The sequence below is a fragment of the Cricetulus griseus genome, chromosome 6, assembly GCF_003668045.3.
Source record: "Cricetulus griseus strain 17A/GY chromosome 6, alternate assembly CriGri-PICRH-1.0, whole genome shotgun sequence".
Taxonomy (NCBI): Eukaryota; Metazoa; Chordata; class Mammalia; order Rodentia; family Cricetidae; genus Cricetulus; species Cricetulus griseus.
In genome coordinates, this window is record NC_048599.1 from 89,233,534 (window position 1) to 89,257,364 (window position 23,831).

At 35.9% G+C, this 23,831-nt stretch overlaps 2 protein-coding genes across 2 annotated transcripts; one reads left to right on the forward strand and one right to left on the reverse strand.

Annotated features, from left to right (window-relative positions):
* Positions 1–652: 652 nt before the first annotated feature.
* LOC100754607 (olfactory receptor 5T3) lies at positions 653–1,642 on the reverse strand. The gene has a single exon (XM_027421181.1). It carries the CDS (start codon positions 1,619–1,621, stop codon positions 653–655), a length of 969 nt encoding a protein of 322 aa, XP_027276982.1. The 5' UTR covers positions 1,622–1,642.
* A 20,888-nt stretch (positions 1,643–22,530) lies between these two features.
* LOC100772944 (olfactory receptor 8K3) lies at positions 22,531–23,472 on the forward strand. The gene has a single exon (XM_027421182.1). The coding sequence runs from the start codon at positions 22,531–22,533 to the stop codon at positions 23,470–23,472; it is 942 nt and encodes a 313-aa protein (XP_027276983.1).
* Positions 23,473–23,831: the final 359 nt, after the last annotated feature.

Genomic DNA, 23,831 nt, shown 5'->3' on the forward strand with positions numbered 1-23,831 from the left:
CTGCCATCTGACTCCTCCCATGTACCATGGCATACACACACACACACACACACACACACACACACACACACACACGCACGCACGCACGCACGCACAGTAAATATGTTAAATGTTAAAAGTAACATTGTTAATTATAATGTTATGGTTAGATTTTTTTATTTAAAAGAATAAAATCTGGAGGTAAGGCTGCATTTCATTTGAAGAAATATGAATTCCTCCACAAAATCACTATTCAAGTAGTCATCCCATGAGAAAGTTTTCTGGGAAAAAGTTAGCACTAAGAATTCCTCCATGAGGACTCTAGAGTTGGGACTATGATACATAATGCATGATAACAGTTTACCATAGTTATATGAGAATCATTAAATGACAAGATCCTGACTATCCAGCTTCTACTTATTAGTATCAAGAACAAAATTGACATAAAATACTGTTATAAATTTTACCAAAATAATTTGGTATATAGATAAAAGAATTAATTTTTTAAAAATTAATGAGAAAGACCATTAATGTTCTTAATATAATTTTTAATAATAAGACATTATGAATTAAATTCACAACATATTTGGAATTTGTAAGCATGCACATTTCATTTAAATTTGGATTAACAGGTTAATTTTTGTTATGTTAATTTTTTAAAAGTGTGTAATAATTATGAACCAAATTTTATCCACAATTTCTTCATTGCCTCTTTTACATCTTTGTTCCTTAGACTGTAGATGATAGGATTCAGCATGGGTATCACAATGGTGTAAAATATTGACACTATCATATCATGGTTTGAAGCATAGCTGGAACTTGGCCTCATATAACTAAAGAGAATTGTACCATGGTAAATAGACACCCCAGTGAGGTGGGAGCCACATGTAGAGAACACCTTTCTTCTACTCTCAGCAGAATGCATGTTAAGAATGGCAAAGAGAATGAATCCATAGGAGATCAGAACAATCAGAATGGTGATGATCTCAATGAAGCCCACCAAGTACAAGAGTAGGAGCTCATTTGTATATGTATCAGAACAAGAAAGAGCAAGCAATGCAGGGATATCACAGAAGACATGCCTAATTTCATTAGATCCACAGAAAGACAGACTGAAAGTGGCCGCTGTGTGTATAGCACCATGAAGAACTCCACCAGTATAAGAAGCAGTAATGAGTGGCACATAGACTCTAGGTGACATGGTTACTACATAGAGAAGTGGGTTGTAGATGGCTACATAGCGGTCATATGCCATTGCTGCCAGCAGAAAACATTCTGTGGTCCCTAAAGTAACAAAGAGAAACATCTGTGTTGCACATCCAAGGAATGAAATGGATTTATTTTCTTCCAGGAAGTTGACCAACATTTTTGGGGTAACAACTGTAGAATAACAGGCATCCAAGAAAGATAAAACACTAAGGAAATAGTACATGGGGTTGTGTAACCGAGAATCCCCAATGACCAAAACAACTAGTCCAAAGTTTCCTATCAGAGTGAAAAGATAGATAGCAAGAAACAGTAAAAATAGGAAGACTTTCAGTTCAAAGTCATCTGTGAAGCCCAAGAGTATAAACATGGTAGCTTCCGTCACATTCTGTAATGGAATCTTGTGGATATTTGTAGCTGATGCCAATCTTTCCATTATGGTTTTGATTTACATATTGTGAATGAAGAGTCCCATGTAAAAGCTGTCTCACCATGTCTGTGGTTGGTTCTTAGGGCATAGTGACCACCTTGGTAATAATGAGTACAATGACAAATAATTTTTATGAAAACAGGCAGATCTCATTATATGAGGTAAAAGAAAAAGATAATTACACTTACTTATCAGACAAATTTATAAAGTTAAAAATCCAGCAGTTAAAGTAATTTTTATCCAAATAATTTTCTATCACTCTATTCAATTATACTTATTTTAAATTTTCCCTTTTATTGTACTACTTTTTCTTTTAAATATTGTATGTGTATAGTTATTTTTATATCTTGAATTGAAATAGAATTATATCAGCTCCCCATCCCTTTTCCCTTGCCCCTTTCAGGTATCCTACCTCTGAAGTTCTGCCATATCTTGCCCACCTACCCACATGCTCAACTTAAGACCCTATTTTTGTTTTATTATTGTTCTTACAAATGTAAATATGTATGAAGAAATAAAAGCACAACTTCTGTGCCCATTTTAATTCTTTATGTATCAATGCTTTCAGGGATGGACACTCTGCATTGGACAACCTACGAGGGTCTCATACCAGGGAGAGGCTAATTCTCCTCCCAGCATTAAGTAGTCACATGGAGATTTTTCTAGGAGTAGGATCCCATGGAAATTTCACCTCTTCAATTTAACACATCCATTGATATTTCCATTGGTTAGGGCTGATTAGTACAACTATTTAAATTTTCAAAGACTCATGAATAAAGGAGTAAATTACAACTATTATAATGGCAAGTGCATACCTGTGTAGTAGTACTCATTGTGCTGTAAATAAATCAAACATTATTTGTTAATATTTCAGATTTTTAAATTTGAAAATCCAAACTTCCATCACAGGTAAATTTTAAAGTGAAAATTCATAGCAAATCTTTGAAGACAACTAATTTTAAAAATCCCTTGTATCTCTACTGAAAGTCCCCAAAACCCCAACTCATTGAATGCGCACAGTGATTTCTGCAAAGTAACTTTGTTTTTCTCTTCCTGTCACAGACTAAGAGCTTATAAAATATTAAAAGCATGTTCACAAGGGTACAGAAGTGATCCAGTCATGTAAAGATACACATTAATAATATGAAGTGTGGTAAAGCTTGTCAAATTAAATTGAACATATTAATATGAGGAAAAATAGAATTTATATAATTTTAGAATGCAAACGAAATAATGTAAGTACATTGTCCCAGATGGATGTTAAAAGTCTGTGTGAATGTTTTTTTTAGAATATAGTTTACTTTTGGAAATGTATGGCTAACCACCAAAATCTGCTTACTCATTTCTTTGAAGATTGTAGAGTAAAATATAACAATATAACCAAATTTAGATTGTTTAAACACAGATAATTTAAATATAAAAAAGAATGCATGGACATATTTTAATACAAAACATTTTTATAGTTGTTTTAATATACTAGCCTAAAAATCACCTGATCAATTAATTATACAATGTGCAAGGTATACACTCATAGATGTAGAAAAATACACATATACTCTCTTTTCTCCATTTTCTTCATCTCTCAAGATTGGTAAAGGAATTTATTCATAAATGTTTGCTGATTAGAAAGGGACAAATTAGAAGCAATTAAATTACAAAGAACTATAGTGAAAATAATAATATACAAATGAGGTTTTGTTAATTATTAATAGTATATTGAACAAACATAGCAAAATACATGTTAATTGCTAAACACCAGATGAATGTCACCTATAATGTAATTCTATGATTTTGTTTTCTCTTCTAAGGTCTCAGGTAAAGCAACTGTAGAGGATTAAGAATTGCTTCAGATTCTAAATCCTGATGTTAGTGTCTCATAGACAGGCTCTACTGATAGAGAATATGTACTGAAAAATGCTAACTCATAGTCATACTTGAATCCTTTTACTACATAAAATACAGCCAATAGGAGAGAAATATTTTAATTTAATATTTAATGGATCCATTATAATGTATTTTCCACAATGAAAGATTTAACAATTTGCTGCATGCATAAGTATAATTTATACTTATTTAATTTTTATTCATATAACAAAATGCTAAGGGCATATAAAGTGTCTTTTTAAATAAAACATTAAACATTTAAACACAAATATTAAAAACATATATATCATAATAACTTATTTTGAAACTAAATATAATGACTCTTTAAATTACTGTGTAAAAAAGACACATCTATCTCTTTCACAGTTTTTTTTCTTTGGCCTGAGACTATGTCAGTATGATAATATATGTTTTCTTAAATTATTATAATATTTTGACCAACATATTTTTAGTAAATATTGTTTTGATATTGATTTGAAAACAGGAGTATGCTGTCTGAATTGATATAAATTTTATTTTCAATCATATTTTATTAGAGCACTGAATGTGAAACTGTTCAGAAATTTAGACATGACAGGGAAATTACCAAAGCATGCTAGATTTTCCCAAGATTAAAGTTGAGAAATGTATTTCTGTAAGTTCCACTTAAGGATAGTAGAAATTTTTGTACCATTATGTTACAAAGGGCATATCTAATTTCATTTAGTATGGATGAAAATTTATGCATAAAGCATTTAAGCTACACTACCCTCAATCAATAAATATAAGGTAAAAATAAATTTCTGAATACTCATGATCTAATCATAACAATACTATTGGAAATACTAAAACTAGGATAAAAATTACAGTAAAAGTATCTAAATAACAGAGATACTGTAATAGACTATGAATGATATGTTCATTTCTTTTGTTTGATCTACATAATAACTTATGAAAATATATAGATTAATATCATCTTATACAAAAGGAAATTGAAGATCATCAAGACATGTAATGTACAAATGTACACTTTTCAGATCATTATCTAATAGAGAAAGCAGCACTCAATATTTCAATTTCTTGCCAGCACACTTCATACTTTCTCCATGCGTGTACTCTGCCTTCATTGTCTACTGTATTAACTAGAAATATCACTTCATAAAAATAAAAATGTAATATTTCTCTTTGACTTATTAAATGAAAGATCCTACATTTTAGTAACCTGCAAAATTTAGGAATAAAGAGCTAAAATTATATCTGGATATATGGCCAGCAAAAAATATATAAGACTCAAGGGACTGTATCAGAACTTAAAATTAAAAAAAATAAAAACAAATCAGAAAAAAATTCTATACATAAAAACTAACTGGAAGTTAATTTTATATTATAATTGTTTTCTTTCATAAAACATGTAACTTCTAAGGTATAGCAAAATATATGTCATATTTTATCTATTTTCTTTTATCTTCTCAGAAGACATTGATTAAATTTGCAACACAATTTTGTTTAATATGGTCTTCCATATCATATTTAAGTATTCAAATTTGCCCTAGAACTTGAAATCCGTTTTAACATTTAAAATATTTTATTCATGAAGAAAAATCCTTTGCTTACCTACAAAAATGAGCTGCTTGGCCAATTAAGAAATGCTCTGTTTGCAGTGCATATCCATGTTTAAGCCGTCTTGTCCATCACTTAAAGAGCACAGTGATGCCCCTGGGATGATTCTTGTTCTTCACTGGGACAGAAACTTACTCATTTTTTTTAACTGTAACCAAGTGAGTGATCCTAGAAAACAAGACTATACTGAAAATGATTATATAAAGGCAATTTTGTCTATGCTTAAACCAAATATCCTCTCAAATGTGAAAATTAAGTAATTCATAAAAGCCAAATACTCAACTCTAATTCAAATGTCTTATACAACTTACAGTTTACAACCCTCTGAAAAATAATTTAATGACACAATTAAAATTTAGCTCCTTCAAATATAGTTTATTTGTTTGCCTTTAACGTATCAAGCTTTTAAGTTGTATGTGAATTAGATGAAAAGACTAATACAAGAGAAAAGATATGCTAAGAGTGAAAGGAAATGTTGGTACAAGAAATGAAGCAGACATAGTATAAAGGTAATACTCTCCAGTTTAATACAAGAATATTAGATCTGCTGCAAATTTGAGATTCATTTTTTTATTGATAGATTTAGTAAATTTTAGTATTTCAAATAGTTAAAATATTTACAGTTCACAATTGCGTCTGATACCTGTATGAGCTTCTTTCATTGTTTCTTTTTAAATTCACATTTTATTCCCAAACATATCTATCTGCTAACAAAGTGTCTGGTAAAAAACATAGAAATCTATGCCTTTTCCTATTGAACTCAAGTTTTCCTCCTAAACATTGTCCGGTGTTTGTCACTAACATAATATATTTAATATATGCCTCTAGTAATACTAGTTTCATCACTCAGATGCAAGCAAAACTTAATGAGCACAAAAGAGTAAAATTATTACCTGGCAGTTTTTTCATCAAACCCACAATCAAACCATGTAAAGCAGAATAATTTGAAAGAAAAACTCACTTCACTGCTTAAAAATAGTAATTTTCCCAGTTGTTAGAAATTATGATTGCATAGAAAAATATATATGAGTATAAATTCTCAAAATAGTGTTATATTTGCTTGCCTTCAATGTTTCATGAGCCTATTCCTTAGAATGAATGTGTACACACACTGACACAAAATACATACATAGACACAGTGCTCACACATGTTTTCTAATAGTTCTATTTATTTGGAGAGCCTTTGTTTAATGCAATTTCTTAATGGGTTCTGTGTTTCTATGGTCTACAATTTGATTATTTGTTTAGATTGTTATCATTTTGCCATTCCCTTCTCTAACTACATCCATTTACACTCAAATTTATAGATCATTTCACATATGTGCTACTGTGGAGCCTTGAAACCTATCCTTTAACATGAAAATAGTAAGTGTAAATACATATTTTATATTTGGCACTTTGTTAAACATTTCCTTTACATTCACTTCTAAAAATGACTCACATATCTGTGTACATTGTTCATCTTCTCCACTAGAAATTTTAATCCTTTAATTGTCCATTTGCTGAGAGTTAAGATTATGGATTTATCCAGGGAAAAACACAGCAATTGGTTATCCAATACCAAATGGTTGGAATTGAAAATACACCTATGAGTAAATTTAAAGACTGATAAGGTTATATTTAGAAATACACACACAGAGATACACATACACACAGACAGACAGACAGACACACACACACACACACACACACAGACATATATATATATATATGCCTCTATATATATGCCTATATATGTACATATATATATATATATATATATATATATATATATATATATATGTGTGTGTATGTATATAGGCATGTAGCAACTAATGAAAAAAGGCACAAAGAAAAGATGAGTATATGTTAGGATTGGGAGGGAGAAAAGGAAAGAGACAAGCCACCTAATCATAATCTCAAAACTATAAGAAAAATTAGAAAAAAAATCAGAAAAATGCACAAGAATACTTGTATGTAGCAAATATTATTTATTGCTTCTAATTAAAAATAATTTAATGTAAAATCTTTATTGATAAGTTTTAATCAGTTCCTCAATTAATTTCTTTATTTTACAGACAGCAGTTTGTTCTGCCTCCTGTACTCCTGAAGTCCCTTCCCCTACCTGTCCTCCCCCAATCTGCTCATCTGTATCTGTTCAGGAAAGGGCAGGCATCCAAGTACATCAAGGAAACATGGCATATCAAGATGCAGTAAGTCTAAGCATATTCCTATGCATTAAGGTTTTGTAAAGCAACCCAGTATGAAGAGGGTCACAAAAGCCAGCAAAAGAGGAAGACAACCCTTGATCCCATAAGAAGCCTAAGCTACACAACTGCAACACACATGTAGACTGCCTATGTCAGCCCCATGCAGGATCCCTATTTGTTGGTTCAATCTCTCTGAACCCCTATGAACCCAGGTTAATTGACTGTGTGGGTTTTCTTCTGGTGTCCTTGGCAGTCTTACTCCTACAATCCTCTCTCCCCTCTTCTACAGGATTCCCCAAGCTCTTCCTAATTACTTGGCAATGGTTCTGCATCTGTTTCAATCAGTTACTGAATGAAGGCTCTCTGATGACATTGAGGCTAGGCACCAATCTATGAGTACAGCAGAATATCATTATGCATGATTACATTCAGATTTTATTACTCCAGTTATGTTTGGTTATATTCTATGTCTATGGGTCCTCCAGCCTCTAGTTCTTGGTGCCACAGGAAATGTCAGGGCTGAGGTTACCCTCCTTGTATGGGCTGCAGGCTAGACCAGTAATTGGTTAGCTACTCCCTCAATCTCTAGCCATCCTGAAGCCATCAAAATCCACAAGGAGGACAGAAGCTAGGTCAAAGATGGTGACCCTTGACTTGTTTTCCAATCCCACCCCTTGATGTTGTGCCTGGTCAAAGGATATGACCAATCAGGACTAAACATCTCCTATTAGTAGGAGTTTTATCTGGGGTCATCCTTGTAGATTCTTGGCAGATTCCCTTGTGCAGGATTTCAACCTGATCCCAAAATACTCAGTAATCTCTTTCAGTACTACTCCCTTCTATCCCTCAACAACTTGATTGCTCATCTTCCCATCTGTATCTCCTGAGAGTCCACTCACAATATCTCTTCTTTTTCCCTTTCCTAAGGAGATCCAAGCATCACATCTGGAATCCTCCTTGTTACACAGTCTCTTTGGATTGTAGCATTGTTATCCTTAATTTTACAGCTAATGTCTACTTATGAGTATGAGCCATGCTCATCTGGATTACCTCACTCAGGACAACTTTGCCAGCAAAATTCCTGATGTCATTGTTTTTAGCAGCTGAGCAAAACTCCCATGCGTAAATGTTCCACATTTTCTTTATCCAAAATTTTGTTCTTGTTATTACATGTTCTGGTTATTACAAATAAAATGATATGAACATAGTTGCACAAGTATTCTTGTGGTATGGTTGAGCATTCTTTGAATATATTCCCAAAGGAGGTATAGCTGGGTCCTGCGAAAGGTTGATTCTCACTTTTCTGGGAAATCACCACACAGATGTCCAAAGTGGCTGTACAAATTTGTCAGCAATGGAGGAGTGTTCCCCTTGCTCCAAATCCTCTTGAGCATGAATTGTAACTTATGTTTTTTATGTTAACTGTTCTGACAGATGTAAGATGGAATCTTAGAGTAGTTTTTATTTGCATTTCCCTTATGGCTAAGGATGTTGGACATTTCTTTAAGTGTTCCTCAACCACTTGCGATTCCTCTGTAGGGAAACTTCTGTTTACATCTGTATCTCATTTTTTTAAAATGGATTATTTTTTAGGTCTAGTTTCTTTAGTCCTTTAAATATTTTGGAAATCAGCTCTCTGTAAGAGGTGTGGTTAGTGAAAAATTTTTCCAATTTTTAGGCCACCATTTTGTCCTATATAGGGTGTCCTTTGCTTTACGGAAGCTTTTTGGATTCATGAGGTGCCATTATTATTTGTTGATCTGTGCTATTGGTGTCCTATTCAGAAAGTTCAGAAAGGCTTCTGGGCCAATGCTTTCAAGGCTATTTTCTACTTGTGATTCTATCAGGTCCAGTGTATCAAGATTTATGGTGAGATTTTGAACAAATGGACTTGAATTATGTGCAGTGTGATAGATACAGATCTATTTGCATTCCTCAACATTCCAACATCCAGTTATACCAGACCATTTGTTGTAGATACTTGCTTTTTTGGTTGTATAATTTTGGCTTCTTTGTCAAACACCAGGTGTCTGTAATGTGTGTGGATTTACTTCTGAGGCTTTGATTTGATTTGTTGATACAACTGTCTGTTTTCATGTGAATAGCATGCTGTTTTTATTACTACAGCTCTGTAGTAAGGCTTCATATTGACATTAGTGATATTCCTTGAAGTTCCTTTTTAAAATTTAAATTAGAAAAACAATCTTATTTTACATAGCAATCCCAGTTCCCTCTCCCTCCCATCTTCCCATGTCCCCCACCTACCACCATCCCATCCTGTTTTTGCTCCCCAGGAAGGGTGAGGCATTCCAAGGGGATCATCAAAGTCTGTTATATCATTTGGGGGAGGGCCTAAGCCCTCCCCAATGTGTCCAGGTTGAGAGAGTATCCCTCTATTGGGAGTGGGCTTCAAAGTCCATTCAAACACTAGGGTTGAATACTGATCCACTACTAGAGGACCCATAGAATGCACAGGCCTCCTAATTGACACCATCTTCAGGGAGTCTGGTTTGGTCCTATGCTGGTTTCCCAGCTATCAGTCTGGGGTCCATGAGCTCCTACTTGTTCAGATCAGCTGTTTCTGTGGGTTTCCCCAGCTTGGTTTTGACCCCTTTCCTCATCACTTCTCCCTCTCTGGAGGGAGTTGATTTCTGGAGTTTGTCTCAGTGCTGAGCTGTGGGCGTTTCCTTCTTTTTCCATCAGCTACCAGATGAAGGTTCTAGGATGGCATATAGGTAGTCATCAATCTCATTATAAGGGAAGGGCATTTTAGGTAGCCTCTCCACTATTGCTTAAATTGTTAGTTGAGTCATCCTTGTAGAACTCTGAACATTTCCCTAATGCCAGATTTCTCTTTAAACCTACAATGGCTCCCTGTATTAAGGTAACATTTTCTTGGTCTCCTCTATTCTTCCCCTGAATCAATCTTCCTGGTACCTCATATCCTCCTCCTGCCTCCTCTTCTCACCATCTGTTTCTCCTAAATCCCTCTACCCTCATCCCATGCTCTTAATTTACTCAGGAGACCTTGTGCTTTTCCCCTTCTTGTGGGGAATTGTATTTCTCACTGAGGGTCTTCTTTGTTTCCTAGCTTCTCTGGTGGTGTGGATTGTAGGCTGGTAATCCTTTACTCTATGTCTACTATCCATATATTAGTGAGTATATACCATGTTTGTATTTTTGTGACAGAGTTATCTCACTCAGGATGGGTTCTTCTATTTCCCATCCATTTGTCTGCAAATTTCAAGATTTCATTTTTTTTTCCTGCTGAGCAGTACTCCATTGTGTAAATGTACCATATTTTCTTTACCCATTCTTTAGTTGAGGGGCATCTAGGTTGCTTCCAGATCCTAGCTATTACAAATAATGCTGCTATGTGCCTAGTTGAACAGATGTCCTTGCTGTGGATGTGCATCCTTTAGGTATATGCATAAGAGTGGAATTGCTGGATCTTGAAGTAGACTGATTCCCATTTTCCAAAGGAAGTACCATACTGATTTCCAAAGTGGCTAGACCAGTTTGTACTCTCACCAGCAGTGCAAGAGTGTTCTTAATTTTACACATCCTCTCCAGCATACTCTGTCCTTGGTGTTCTTGTTTTTAGCCATCCTGACAGGAGCAAGATGGTATCTCAGAGTTGTTTTAATTTCCATTTCCCTGATGGCTAAGGATGTTGAGCACTTTCTTAAGGATCTTTCATCCATTTTTAGAGTCTTCTATTGAGAATTCTCTATTTAATTCTGTACCCCACTTTTTAATTGGATTATTTGGTATTTTGGTGAGTAGCTTCTTGAGTTCTTTGTATGTTTTGGAGATCAGCCCTCAGATGTGGGGATGGTGAAGATATTTTCCATTCTGTGGGCTGCCATTGTAAAGGATTGTTTTAGTTATCCTGGATTTTTAATTTTTTCCATATGAAGTTCAGTATAATTCTTTTGAAGTCTGAAATATTGTCTTGAGATTTTAATAGGAATTATATTGAATCTGTCAATTATTTTTGGTAAAATGGCCATTTTTACTGTGTTCATCCTTATGATAAATGAGCATGGGAAGATTATGTGGGACTTCCTTTTGTATGCTGTGAATATGTGTAACTTTTATTGCTTAATGACTAAAGCTGTCATTTGCCTGAACAATGGTCAGGCAAAATATGGCTGTGCAGCAAATCCAAACAGAGTGACCAAGAGAATGATGTTGGGGAGACACAATAGAGCCACTGTAGAAACAAGAAGCCATAGTATTACCAGTAAGCCATAGCCATGTGGTGATACACAGATTAGTAAATATGTGTTGATTTAATTATGAGAACTTGTCAGAAATATGCCTGAGCCATAGGCCAAACAATTACCACTAATATTAAGCCTCAGAATGATTATTTAATAGATGGCTATGGAGACTGGGGGCAGGAGAGAAACAGTTTAGTGGGACTGGGTGAGACACACTAAAACCTCCAGCCTCATGTGGTACCCAAAATTTTGATAACAATTCCCATGTAAACATGAAAAAAGTTTAAAAATGGATTCTATATACAAAAGAACAGAGTCAAGCATGGGTTATTTGTAGTAGCATTTTCACAGTGGGCTATTTGCTAGAAGCAATCAGAGGTGAGGTTCTTTTAAGTGATAGATGGCTTACTGGTCTGTGCTTGGAGTCTATAATATACAACTCTTTTAGGAGGTTCCACTACAGAGAACTTGAATGGCGTTTGTGGGTGCTTCAAGCTACTTGGCAGATTTGGCATATGCTTATACAGACAAAGAAATTGTGAGTCACCTGCAGGTGACTTGATGGCAGCATTTTGTGGGACGCGGAGTAAGCATGATCCTAGTTGCTACCTCAGCCATATTGGAATGCCAAGCAAAGTGGAGCTAGCCACCAAAGCAGCCATTGCTGGTCCTAGACACACCTTCTTAGTATTCTTTTTTAAAAAAAGAGGTTTTTGTACTCTCTAAAACAACAAAGGCTAATATCATTGTCTTTGGTTGCCCACTGTGACTACATGATAAATTCCTCTTGCTGATGATATCAAATGTCTCAGCTGTATGCCATAGAGAAATCAATCTCAAATGGACTGAGAAATTCCCTTCAAGAAGACTAGGTATGTGGGCTGATAGGAATAAAATAAATTCAGTGGTCACACATAGGTGGATAATGCATGTAATGATCTGCCAGGCAAGATGTGCCCAGTGGTGTAATATAAATAGGACTGTCATAGAACAACAACAACAACAACAACAACAAAACCCTGTTCTCTGGTTTGATATGAGGCCTGGTCCACAGGAAGAAATGTTGTGCCTGGTCATGTAAATATATCCAAAAATCCATGGTTGAGGAAGGATGGACCTTATGATAGAATCTGTTGTCATACTTTCACTAAATGGTTATGCTGCCAACTTGCCTTATAAAATTTATATTTTTACCCATATACCTCAGATGCCCTCAACCTTAGTAACAGACGATTTTTTGGTAAATAGCAATAAGTACAGTGATGCTTAACTGCTCAAAGTGTTGAGAATATTGGAATAAGTACTAAAGAACAGTAGAATATATTATTAATCCCCTACTACCTGAGCTCTGAAAACATGGAGGTAAAAGAGAAAGAAGAACAAAGGAATGAAGTGGAATGCTGTCTTCTGAAATGATACTCTTGACCCGAGTAAATTACATTTAACAGCACAGGATCAATCCAACCAAAGTCCTAGCATGATGGAGTAGTGGAGGAAAAGGAACATTCATATGTTTGGAGTGCCCTCTGGTCGGTTTCACATGCTCTAGTTGGTGATCCCCACATCTGTACAAATATGGACAACAATAATGGGATTTAGTAGGTTAACCAAAATGAATAAAGTCATGACAGGGCATCTTGGAGTGATATGATGGTAGTTGGAAAAGGAAAATGAGATGGAGATGTAATCATATTTCATTTTATGTATGTCTGAAATTCACAAAAATAAAAACTTTATGACATCAACAAACAATTCAAAATCAAAAAGACTAATGAAGTTTATGCTTATATCATTTAAGAACTTGAATCATGAAAATAAATTAGAAATATGATGAATGTCAGCAAGTAATTTGATAGTATACCTATTGGTATATTCAGATTGAATTGATACTTGAGAAGTTGCTAATCATACATCATGGAATCACAAATACATATATTTCACAGTTGGTCCATATATAGAATTTCAGAATGACTTACCAACCACTAATGTAAAGCACATTCTTACTTTGGCATGAAAAGACACAGATTTAATGACTTTATTTTGAGGAGCCCATATGTGAGTTCTTAAGTATGTTTCAATTTCTTCCTGATTACATCTTTCTCTTAACACCCATGATTAAAATAGCTATTGGAATCTCTTTCAATAAAATGTAACTCTGTTAAAAAATACAAAGACAGACAGACAGACAGACAGACAGACAGACAGACAGAAAAAAAAGAAAGAGTTAAAAGTTGGTGGCTACTATGAACACGGTTGAACATATGTCCTTGTTGTATAAATGTGCATTATTTGGGTATATGCCCAATAGAGGAATTGCTGGATCTTGAGGTAGACTGATTCTCATTTTTCTGAGCAACCACTATACTGATTTCCAAAGTGGCCTTACAAGTTTGCACTCCCACCAGCAATGAAGGAGTGTTCCTTTTTCTCCACATTCTCTCCAGCATAGATTGTCATTGGTGTTTTTGGTTTTAGCCATTCTGGTCGATATGTTCAACCATGTTCATAGCAGCATTGTTTGTAATAGCAAGAACCTGGAAGCAACCTAGATGCATGCCCCTCAACTGAAGAATGGATAGAGAAAATGTGGTACATTTATACAATGGAGTATTACTTAGCAGAAAAAACAGAATCTTGAAATTCTCAGCAAATGGATGGAACTAGAAGAAACCATCCTGAGTGAGGTAACCCAGTCACAAAAAAGACAAACATGACATGTACTGGCTCATATATGAATTTTAGATGTAGAGCAAAGGATTAACAGTGTACAATCTTCTTCACCAAAGAAACTAGGAAATAAGGACTCTAAGAGAAAAATGAATGGAGCCCAGAGATTCGGAAGGGGCAGGATCTCATGAACTAATTTGGAGCATGAGGGTAGGAGACAGGGAGCTTCCAGAATGAGAGGAAGAGAAGAGGAGGGGAGAGGAGGAAATAGGGGAGCAGAAATTTTGAGTTGGGGGAAGAATAGAGGAGAGCAGGATGAGAGATTCCATATTAGAGGGAGCCATTATAGGTCCAAGGAGAGATTTGGCACTAGGGATATTTCCAGAGATCTACAAGGGTGACATGAACTGACAATCTAGGCAATGGTGGAGAGAATATCCTAAATTCCCTTCCCCTCTAATATCACTGATGACTACATTTTATGCCATCCTAGAGCCCTCATCCAGTGGCTGATGGAAGCAAAGGCAAACATCCACAGATATACATTGAACTGAAGTCTGGAACCTAGTTGCAGAGAGGGAGGAATGAAGATCAGAGGGGTTGGTAACAGGCTGGTGAAACCTACAGAATCAGCTGGCTTGACCAAGGAGAAGCACATGGACCCCAGACTGCTGTCTGGGAGGCTGGCACAGGACTGAATCAGACCCCTGAACATGGATGTCAACGAGGAGGCCTCTGCATTCTATGGGGCCCCAGGTAGTAGATTAGTATTTTTTTTCCTGGTGTAAAAAGGGACTTTGAGCCAGGTGTTTGTGGCACACACCTTTAATCCCAGCACTCGGGAGGCAGAGGCAGGTGGATCTCTGTGAGTTCGAGGCCAGCCTGGTCTCCAGAGCGAGTGCCAGGATAGGCTCCAAAACTACACAGAGAAACCCTGTCTCGAAAAATCAAAAAAAACAAAGGGACTTTGAGAGCCCATCCCATGAGAAGGGATGCACTCTTGGCCTGGACACATGGGGGGAGCCCAGGCCAGGCCCAGGATGATTAGGTGGAATTTGGGGAGCCGTGTCAAGGGCCCTACCCTCCCTGGGGAGTGGAGGGTGGATGGTGTGGGGTCAGGTAGGGAGTTGGTGGGGAGAGTTGGGAGGAGGGGAGGGAGAAGGGGTTGACATGTGAAGCAAGCTTGTTTCTAATTTGAACTAAAAATTTAATTACAAAAAATAAAAATAAATTTTTAAAAAGTTGATGGCTGCATACTGATATGCAAAAAATGGCAAAATAACTCAGCTTTTCTAGTAGGAACATAGATGCAACAAACAACTTCAAAACCAGTAAATTTTAATAAATATGTATCAGAAAAAATTGTCTCTAGATAAATGAATTAATGCAGACTCAAAACAAACAAAAAATTAAAACAGACTAACAAAAGAAAGTAGACATTATTAAGGAGGGAAGAGGGAAACCGTGTATAGAGTAAGACATTTAGGAGTACCTTACAAAATATTATCCAAATTTCTATTTACAGTATAGTTTTGCTGATATATATATATATATATATAATATATATATATGTATATATATATATATATATATATAATATACATATATATATATATATATATATATATATATATATATATTTGGACCACAGAAGATAATTCTTATACCTGCAAGCAGAACAATTGAATGAAATCACTATTCAGATGGAGAAGACAGTGTTTACAAACAGTTCTATATTTACAAAATAGGATTTTGATGCTTATAGCAGTCATTTAAAGATAAAGACTAGGAAGTTTAGAACTGGTTTTGGGGTTAAGAGCACTTGCTTTTCCATGGAGGATTGGAGTTTGGTTCCCATAGTCTCTGAAAGGCAGATAGACATTAATGGTAACTCTAGCTCCAAGAGGATATTATTTAATTACTCTCATAGTGGTTTGGAAGGGTAAAAAAGGAAAAGTTGCAGGCACTTATGGACAGAAATTAGTTTGGCATGCACAATATTGAGCAAATATGAAAACTGTTTCAATCAAGGGGAAAAATGAAGAGCTACATGTGTGTGTCATGTCACATGCTAAGCTGTAGATTCACACGTACATAAACACACAAATACACATGCTCATGCTATATTTCACAAATTTACCAGGACTTTTAATTTTCATACAATTTCTTAAGTTTAATAAATTTTTAAAAATGTGTAATTTTTAAATGGAAATTCCTGTTACATATAAATTTTTATAAATATAAATTATGATATAATCTGTTAAATGTTTTTAATACATTTCAAGTTACTTTCATTTTAAAACAGTAGAAATTTGTTTCATTATGTAATATATTTTAAATTAAAGTTTCATTGGCATGTTATAAACTGCAAATCAGATTATGCAAGTTTGGGTCTTTTTTGTAAACACTGTGTTGTATAGGATCACCCATACTTGCCCTTTTGCAATGGTTTGTTTCACTCAGCCTTGTAGTGTCTAGATTCATTCTTGTTATCACATATTGCACTATTTTAAAGATAAATTATATTTCTTTGTATTTAAATTTAATTTATCTCTTCATATGTTAGTGGATAATACACTTTCCATATTTCAAATTTTAAAAATGTTCTACAATGAATATGAACATATTAAGATGTTATGGTATCACTGTCATTTGGTTTGGACAAAACCCAAAGTTTGGATTGCTGGCATACACAATTAGTAAATGCTCAAAGTCACAGATGAATACACCTTGCTTGCAACAATTATTGGCTAACTTCCTGGCATTTCATTAAGATTTCAAATGCTTTAGGGATAATCTGCAAATTGTGTGGCATCTCCTTAGGGGCAGTTGCAAAAGGTGAATGAAGGCTTTAAATTGTACTCAGCAGTACCCTGTTAAAGAACACATGGATGATTCGAGAGTCATTTCATTACAAGTCACAATGACAGACAGTTTACATGTCCAGAATCTGAAACCATGACTGAGTTTGCTCTGGTTTTCTCATTATATGTAAGTGACTCTTTCTTATGGAGTTTTTGGGATTTCTATTTCCCCAAGGTGTCTGAAGAACAATTGGACTTCTCTCTTTTTATTTTATACCTCCCATTTTGGATTACATTTGAACATATTGAAACAGGATGAGACAGTGAGTAACATGATAACATGTAATGTGATTTGTCTAAGAAAATATTTGTTTGCATACTTGTATAATATGTGTACTTGTGAATGTAAGTTATTTTATTTACCATGAAACCCAAAAAATGATAGGAATATATATATATATATATATATATATATATATATATATATATATTTATATGAAACCATTGTGCACATATATACATGTATATGCAGTAAAGTTTGAAGCTGTAAAGCTTCAGTCTTTCATTTTCATATTTTTCCAAATATCAAACTAGAGATTTATCTTTTTTGTGACCTTTTCAAAATTATTTTTAAAGTTTAGTGTTTTAAATGGGATTCCCTGGTATGTGACTGAATTTGTCTTTGTTTCCTGTGGTTTATCTTGGGCTCCTTTTCTTTCCATTTGTTTTTTTTTTTCCAATTATGATCTGTTGCTTTATTATCTTTTATTTTATTTTATCTTATCCCTTAGAAACCTATTTGTTTTCTAATGAGAGACAGAACTGGAGTAGATCTAGATGTAAGGGGATGCAGGGAACTGAGAGATATGGATGAAGGGGAAATGGTAATCAGGATATATCATGTGGCCGAAAAGTCTATTTTCAATGAAAGGAAAAACTAAAAATATTTTTCAGCTCTTCTCTTTGAAATCTTGCACCGATTTATCCAAAGGGAATTTCAAGAGTGTACATTGATAATGACCTGTATTTCTCCTAAGTTCTTCTGAGTTTTTATATTCCTCATGGTTCATATACATAACAAGCATTTGTTATTGACAGAGGAGTATAGTTCATACGTAGTGACAATGCCTCCAGAGGAAAATTGTTATTTTAATTAATTTTATATTAAAGTAACTTGCATTTTACAATACCAAAATATTTAAGGAATTGCAATTTTTTTAAAAGAACTTGTCCAATTTTGATCATCTAGCATTGGAGCATGGGATGGTATTGGCTGTATACATAACCTGATGCATGCACAGGTCAGCGTTTACCTGTTCCTCGTATTTGCTTTGCTGCAGCCCTGAAAAAGATGGAGAATTTCTCTGCAGAAGCACATATGGATACCTTTGTCAATGAAACTTTCATCAGGTTACTTTCAACTAGAAAACACGTGAAACCAAGAAATATGTGCTTGATGGTTGAGAACTATGCTTAAGGGTCACAGGTATCAAATTCACTTCATCTTCCCTGTTTCTCTACAACCCTACAAGAAAAATGTTGCTGTTTGAGAACTGAATTAAGGGTTTCTGCCAATCCTTTGGCCAAAGAAAGGTCAATGTGTACACCTAGCTAAGATACAGCATAGACACTAAATATACACCATCATTCATCATTTAAAATAATTTCAGACACAGTTTCCATCATAATGCCTTACAACATTTTATTAATATATTATTTTCTCTTTTATTGAAAACATGATTTTTCATACATCATATTCTGATTATGGTTTCCCCTCTCTATATCCCTCCCAGTTATAGATGGTGCTATCTTCTCTTATCTTTGTTGGGCACATGTTCCATTCCTTCCTTTCTCTTCTTAGAAATTCCAGTTCCCTCTCTGATTCTTAGAAGAGTACCATGGCTGTGTGTTGTCTGGTAGAGAGCTCTCCTGAGGTCCTTCCAGGTTTGCCCACAAGGGTTTCCTGTTGGAATGTATTTCTTGGCATTGGAAGCTGACACTTAGAGATGGAGATGGTAAAGAAGCAGGGAGTGTTGAGATGGTCTACAGGAGGGAGAAAAGCAGGGTGTGTCACCAGGATTTGCATAGTCCCCTGGGAATGGAGGCAAAGAGGGAGGAGAGGCTACAGCAGATGTTCTACTACAGAGAGGAGAATGAGACTGGGGGATTGCATTTGAAGAGAGGAGGGAGGGTAAACACCGTCTACCTGTTTCTGTGTGGCAGGTTCGGAGAGAATGCCTGTGGGAACTGGCAACTGAGATAAAAGGATGGGGTGGTAAAAAGGCTCTAAGAGAAGATATTTGAGCCATTGGAGGTCAGATTGGGCAGAGGGAAGGAAAAGCCTACAGTGGGTGTTCTAGCAAAGAGCTAGGGATGAAACGTGGAGATGTGATTTTATTGTGAGTACTAAAATGTTTACATCAATGCCTGTCAGTGTAAGAAATTTTAAGGACCCAGTTTAGAAGTAGGACACCTGTGCCAGAATGACTATGCAGTTATTTTCACAAGCACTCCAACAAGAACCCACTACATGGTTAAGGCAGCAGATGATTCATATTCAATACATGCTTTTCTACTCCCACCACAAAAAGATCCCTTAAGATGCTTTGCCTCTGGGCCACCTGGACTTTGCTAACCTGTACTTCAGGTCCCAGACTACAAAAGTGGATGTAGAGGGAAGTTCCATCTGCACACGGGTCCAGGTCCACAGTGAGAAACACTCAGAGTGTTCATGGTGGATGATTGCATCCTGTCCCCCCCCCACCCCGGCCAGCGTTCCATACAGCTGCTGATGATCAGCTCTTCTTCTTACATCTTTCTTCCTTCTCCAAATACATCCTCTTGTCCTTCACTAGACCTTCTCCTCCACTTCTCCCTCTGATTTTTCTTTCTTGTCTCTCACCCTATAGCAGTATACCTGGGCTAATAGGAAAAGGGGTGAACCTGTCAATCTCCCCTCCTCAGACACTTTGATATATTATTTCCCTCTGAACCTTCTCTCATTTTTTCTCTCTCCTGTACAATTTAAACATCCTGTGGATATTTTGTGAACACCTCCTTCAATTGTAGTGTTCAAGCTTCTATCCCTGACTCCGACAGCAAGCCCTGTCTATGAGTTGGGTTCATCCTTTGAATATAGTGTCTGTATGCTTCAGTTGCATACTCTTTAAATTGTGGGTGACAGAAAACATTGCCTCATGGGATGCTGTGATTAAGTGATTTATATTCTAAACTACTGCATATAGAAATTGCATTTAGTGCTGTAGACAATACTATAACAGGGTTCTGGAGATAACCAATCACATTCCATTCAGAGTTGGCAGGGCCCCATCCCGGCTTACATAACCAATAAGCATCAGAGCTTATTTCTTTCTCTTTATTTTGAGTGGAAGAGGTAGGACATAGTATTTGACCTTGTATGCCTCACTTATAGGAGACATCCTTAATCTTCCCTAGAGAGGCTGAGTAATAGAAGTATGGCGGTATTCATATTTTCCAGGTCTATGAAGGCTTTTCATTTTGCTGGGACTTCCACATGGCTGGACTCATATATCTCCTAAATACTGTTTTGTTTAGAACACCAGGGGTATTGACTGGAACCTAGAGCTGGGCTATCCATCGTGTGCAGATGGAACTTCCCTCTACATCCACTTTTGTAGTCTGGGACCTGAAGTACAGGTTAGCAAAGTCCAGGTGGCCCAGAGACAAAGCATCTTAAGGGATGTTTTTGTGGTGGGATAGAAAAGCATGTATTGAATATGAATCATCTGCTGCCTTAACCATGTAGTGGGTTCTTGTTGGAGTGCTTGTGAAAATAACTCCACAGTCATTCTGGCACAGGTGTCCTACTTCTAAACTCGGTCCTTAAAATTTCTCTCTGGGTCTCTCTGAGTCTGCTTGGTCCTGTGAGTTTTCACCCTGTCACTTCTTTTCAATGATTCTCCAAATTGCAGCTGGGCTTTCTCCAGAACAACAGGGCTGAGCTAAAGCTGTCATTTTCTTAAATCTGGATAAATGGAGAGAAGTGGCAGCTTGCCTCCTGGCCTTGTGAAAATGGAACTGTAGCCATAAGTCCCAGAACCAGCAGAAACTGGAGCTTCTCCTCAGAAGCTATTTCTTGTGTCTTTGTAGACTGAGTTTTTACCACTTGTGGCAGCATCAGATTCCCATAATCTCTTCCTCTTTCCCTGCTCTCTAATTATATGCATAAAGTGTTTCTCCAAAGGAAACCAATCAGGACTGCACTTTATCTTGAGGTAACTTGTCATCTGTAAATATCTGAAGATGACCCAAGAAAGTTCACAGGGACTTTTGTCTAAGCCAGACACTTGTCTTCAGTACACACAAAAACAATGATGAATTTCCAGTGGAATCGTTTAAGAAAAAATATAACAGATTTCTGTTGTATAACTTCTCAGATAACCCGTAAGCCCACTCTCTACCAGATCTTCTTTTTAAAAATATCTAATGACTGAAAGTACCTAAGTGGTCTGATGCATATTCCTCCATACCTATTATATGTCAAAAATTAGTCAGAGAATAGAGCTAAATGAGGCCATTTGTTGGCTTGATAGAAATGATGGGCTGGAAATAGGCAAAGGTTTCCAAAAGGAATGCACAATTGAACTGCAGAGTTGCAGTATCAGGGTGTATTCTTTTAATCGCAAATGTAAGCAGCTGGGAAGATGACTCAACTTGTTAAGTACTTGCTGTCCAAGAATGAGCCCCAGAGTTGAATCCCTGGGACCCATGTAAAAGCTGAGTGCAATGCCATATACCTACAATCCCAGCTCTGAGGAGACAGATCTAGGTAGGTCCATAGGGCTCCAGACCTCCCAGCTTATCCAGTTAGTGAGTTCAGGTTCAGTGAGAGACATTGTCTCAAAAACTAATGTGTAAGTGACTAAGAAAGATTGATACTGACATTTTCCTTCTAAGCAGTAATCTACACACACACATGGAATTTATCTGCATACATATATGCTACACACACACACACACACACACACACACACATATTCACGGGGAACTTAAATTCACAATAATTGATTTTGAGTTGTTTTAGTAAAATGTTTATTATGCTAAAATGAAAAATAGTGGTTATCTTCCTTTTCATATAAATATATTTAATAACTGATCCAATAATACACATTAGGACACTCACTCACCTAACAAGATTATTACAAACCTTTTAAATTGTTATCAGAATTCTTTTGTATACATATGTCTGTGTTTATCTTTTTTTCCACCTATTATCTATCCATTACAAAACAGTTGAATTACATTCTCACTTACTATAATAAAAACATGTATAGACATTGAAAGATTTGTTTCTGTGAATAAAGTCACATTAGTTGAAAAAAATGATTTATTTTTCTCTAAGATTTTTCATTTATAGAGATCTGTTTAATTTCAAATATTTAAAACATGAATATTTGTCTCTATTTTGAAAGCATTAACTTGCATAACTTGTCAGGTGATGCTACTGGAATGTATGATTTTGTTATTGTGTCTCTGTCTAGGATAGATTTTTCAAATAAAACTTGATGGAAAAACAAAACCTCTCAGTGGTGACTGAATTCATCTTGATGGGTATCACTGAGCGCCCTGAACTCCAGGCCCCATTGTTTGGACTGTTCCTGGTCATCTACATGAGCTCAATGGGGGGCAACTTGGTTATGATCATCCTCACCACAGTGGACTCCAGGCTACAAACACCTATGTACTTTTTTATCAGACACCTGGCTATCACAGATCTGGGTTATTCTACTGCTGTGGGACCCAAGATGTTGCTAAATTTTGTTGTAGATCTAAACATAATCTCCTATAATCTTTGTGCTACACAGCTAGCTTTCTTTCTTGTGTTTATAATTAGTGAACTTTTTATTTTGTCGGCAATGTCCCATGACCGCTATGTGGCCATCTGTAAGCCTCTGCTTTACACTGTCATTATGTCCCAGCGGGTGTGTAGCTTGCTGGTGGCAGTCCCCTACTGCTATTGTACATTTGTTTCCCTTCTAGTCACCGTAAAGATTTTCACTTTGTCTTTCTGTGGCTCCAATGTCATCAGTCATTTCTACTGTGACAGTCTTCCGTTGTTGTCTTTGATCTGCTCAAATACTTATGAGATTGAAATGATTATTTTGGTCTTGGCAGCCTTTAACTTAATGTCCTCTCTTCTAGTTGTTCTTGTGTCCTACCTGCTCATCCTCACAGCAATTCTCAGAATGAACTCTGCTGAGGGCAGACGCAAGGCTTTCTCTACCTGTGGGTCTCACCTAACGGTGGTCACTGTCTTCTATGGGACTTTGATATTTATGTATGTGCAGCCCCAGTCTAGTCACTCCTTTGACACGGATAAAATGGCTTCCATCTTTTATACCCTGATTATCCCCATGTTAAACCCCTTGATATACAGTTTGAGGAACAAAGATGTAAAATATGCTCTACAGAGGACACTGAGAAAGATATGGACCATACTTTCTTAAATATTACATAATTGAGGAGTTCTACCAGCCACAATTGGGTAAACATCTGCTGTCTTTTTCAGAATGTTTCCCGGAACAAATGAAATATATATATATATATATATATATATATATATACAAAGATCGCCCTACTTTTTACTAATGCATGTAATTATGTTCTAAGTGCATCAATAAAGATGCATTTGCCTTTTTAAAATTATTTATATAAGAATGCAGATATGTCAGCATGGGTGAAGACCAGAGGACAATTTGCAAGAGTCATTTCTCTATGTCTACCATGTGGGCCCTCGGGGGAGAATTCAACAACAGGGCCTTCAACCTGCTGAGCCATCTCTTTGGCTCCCAATAACATGAGGGAT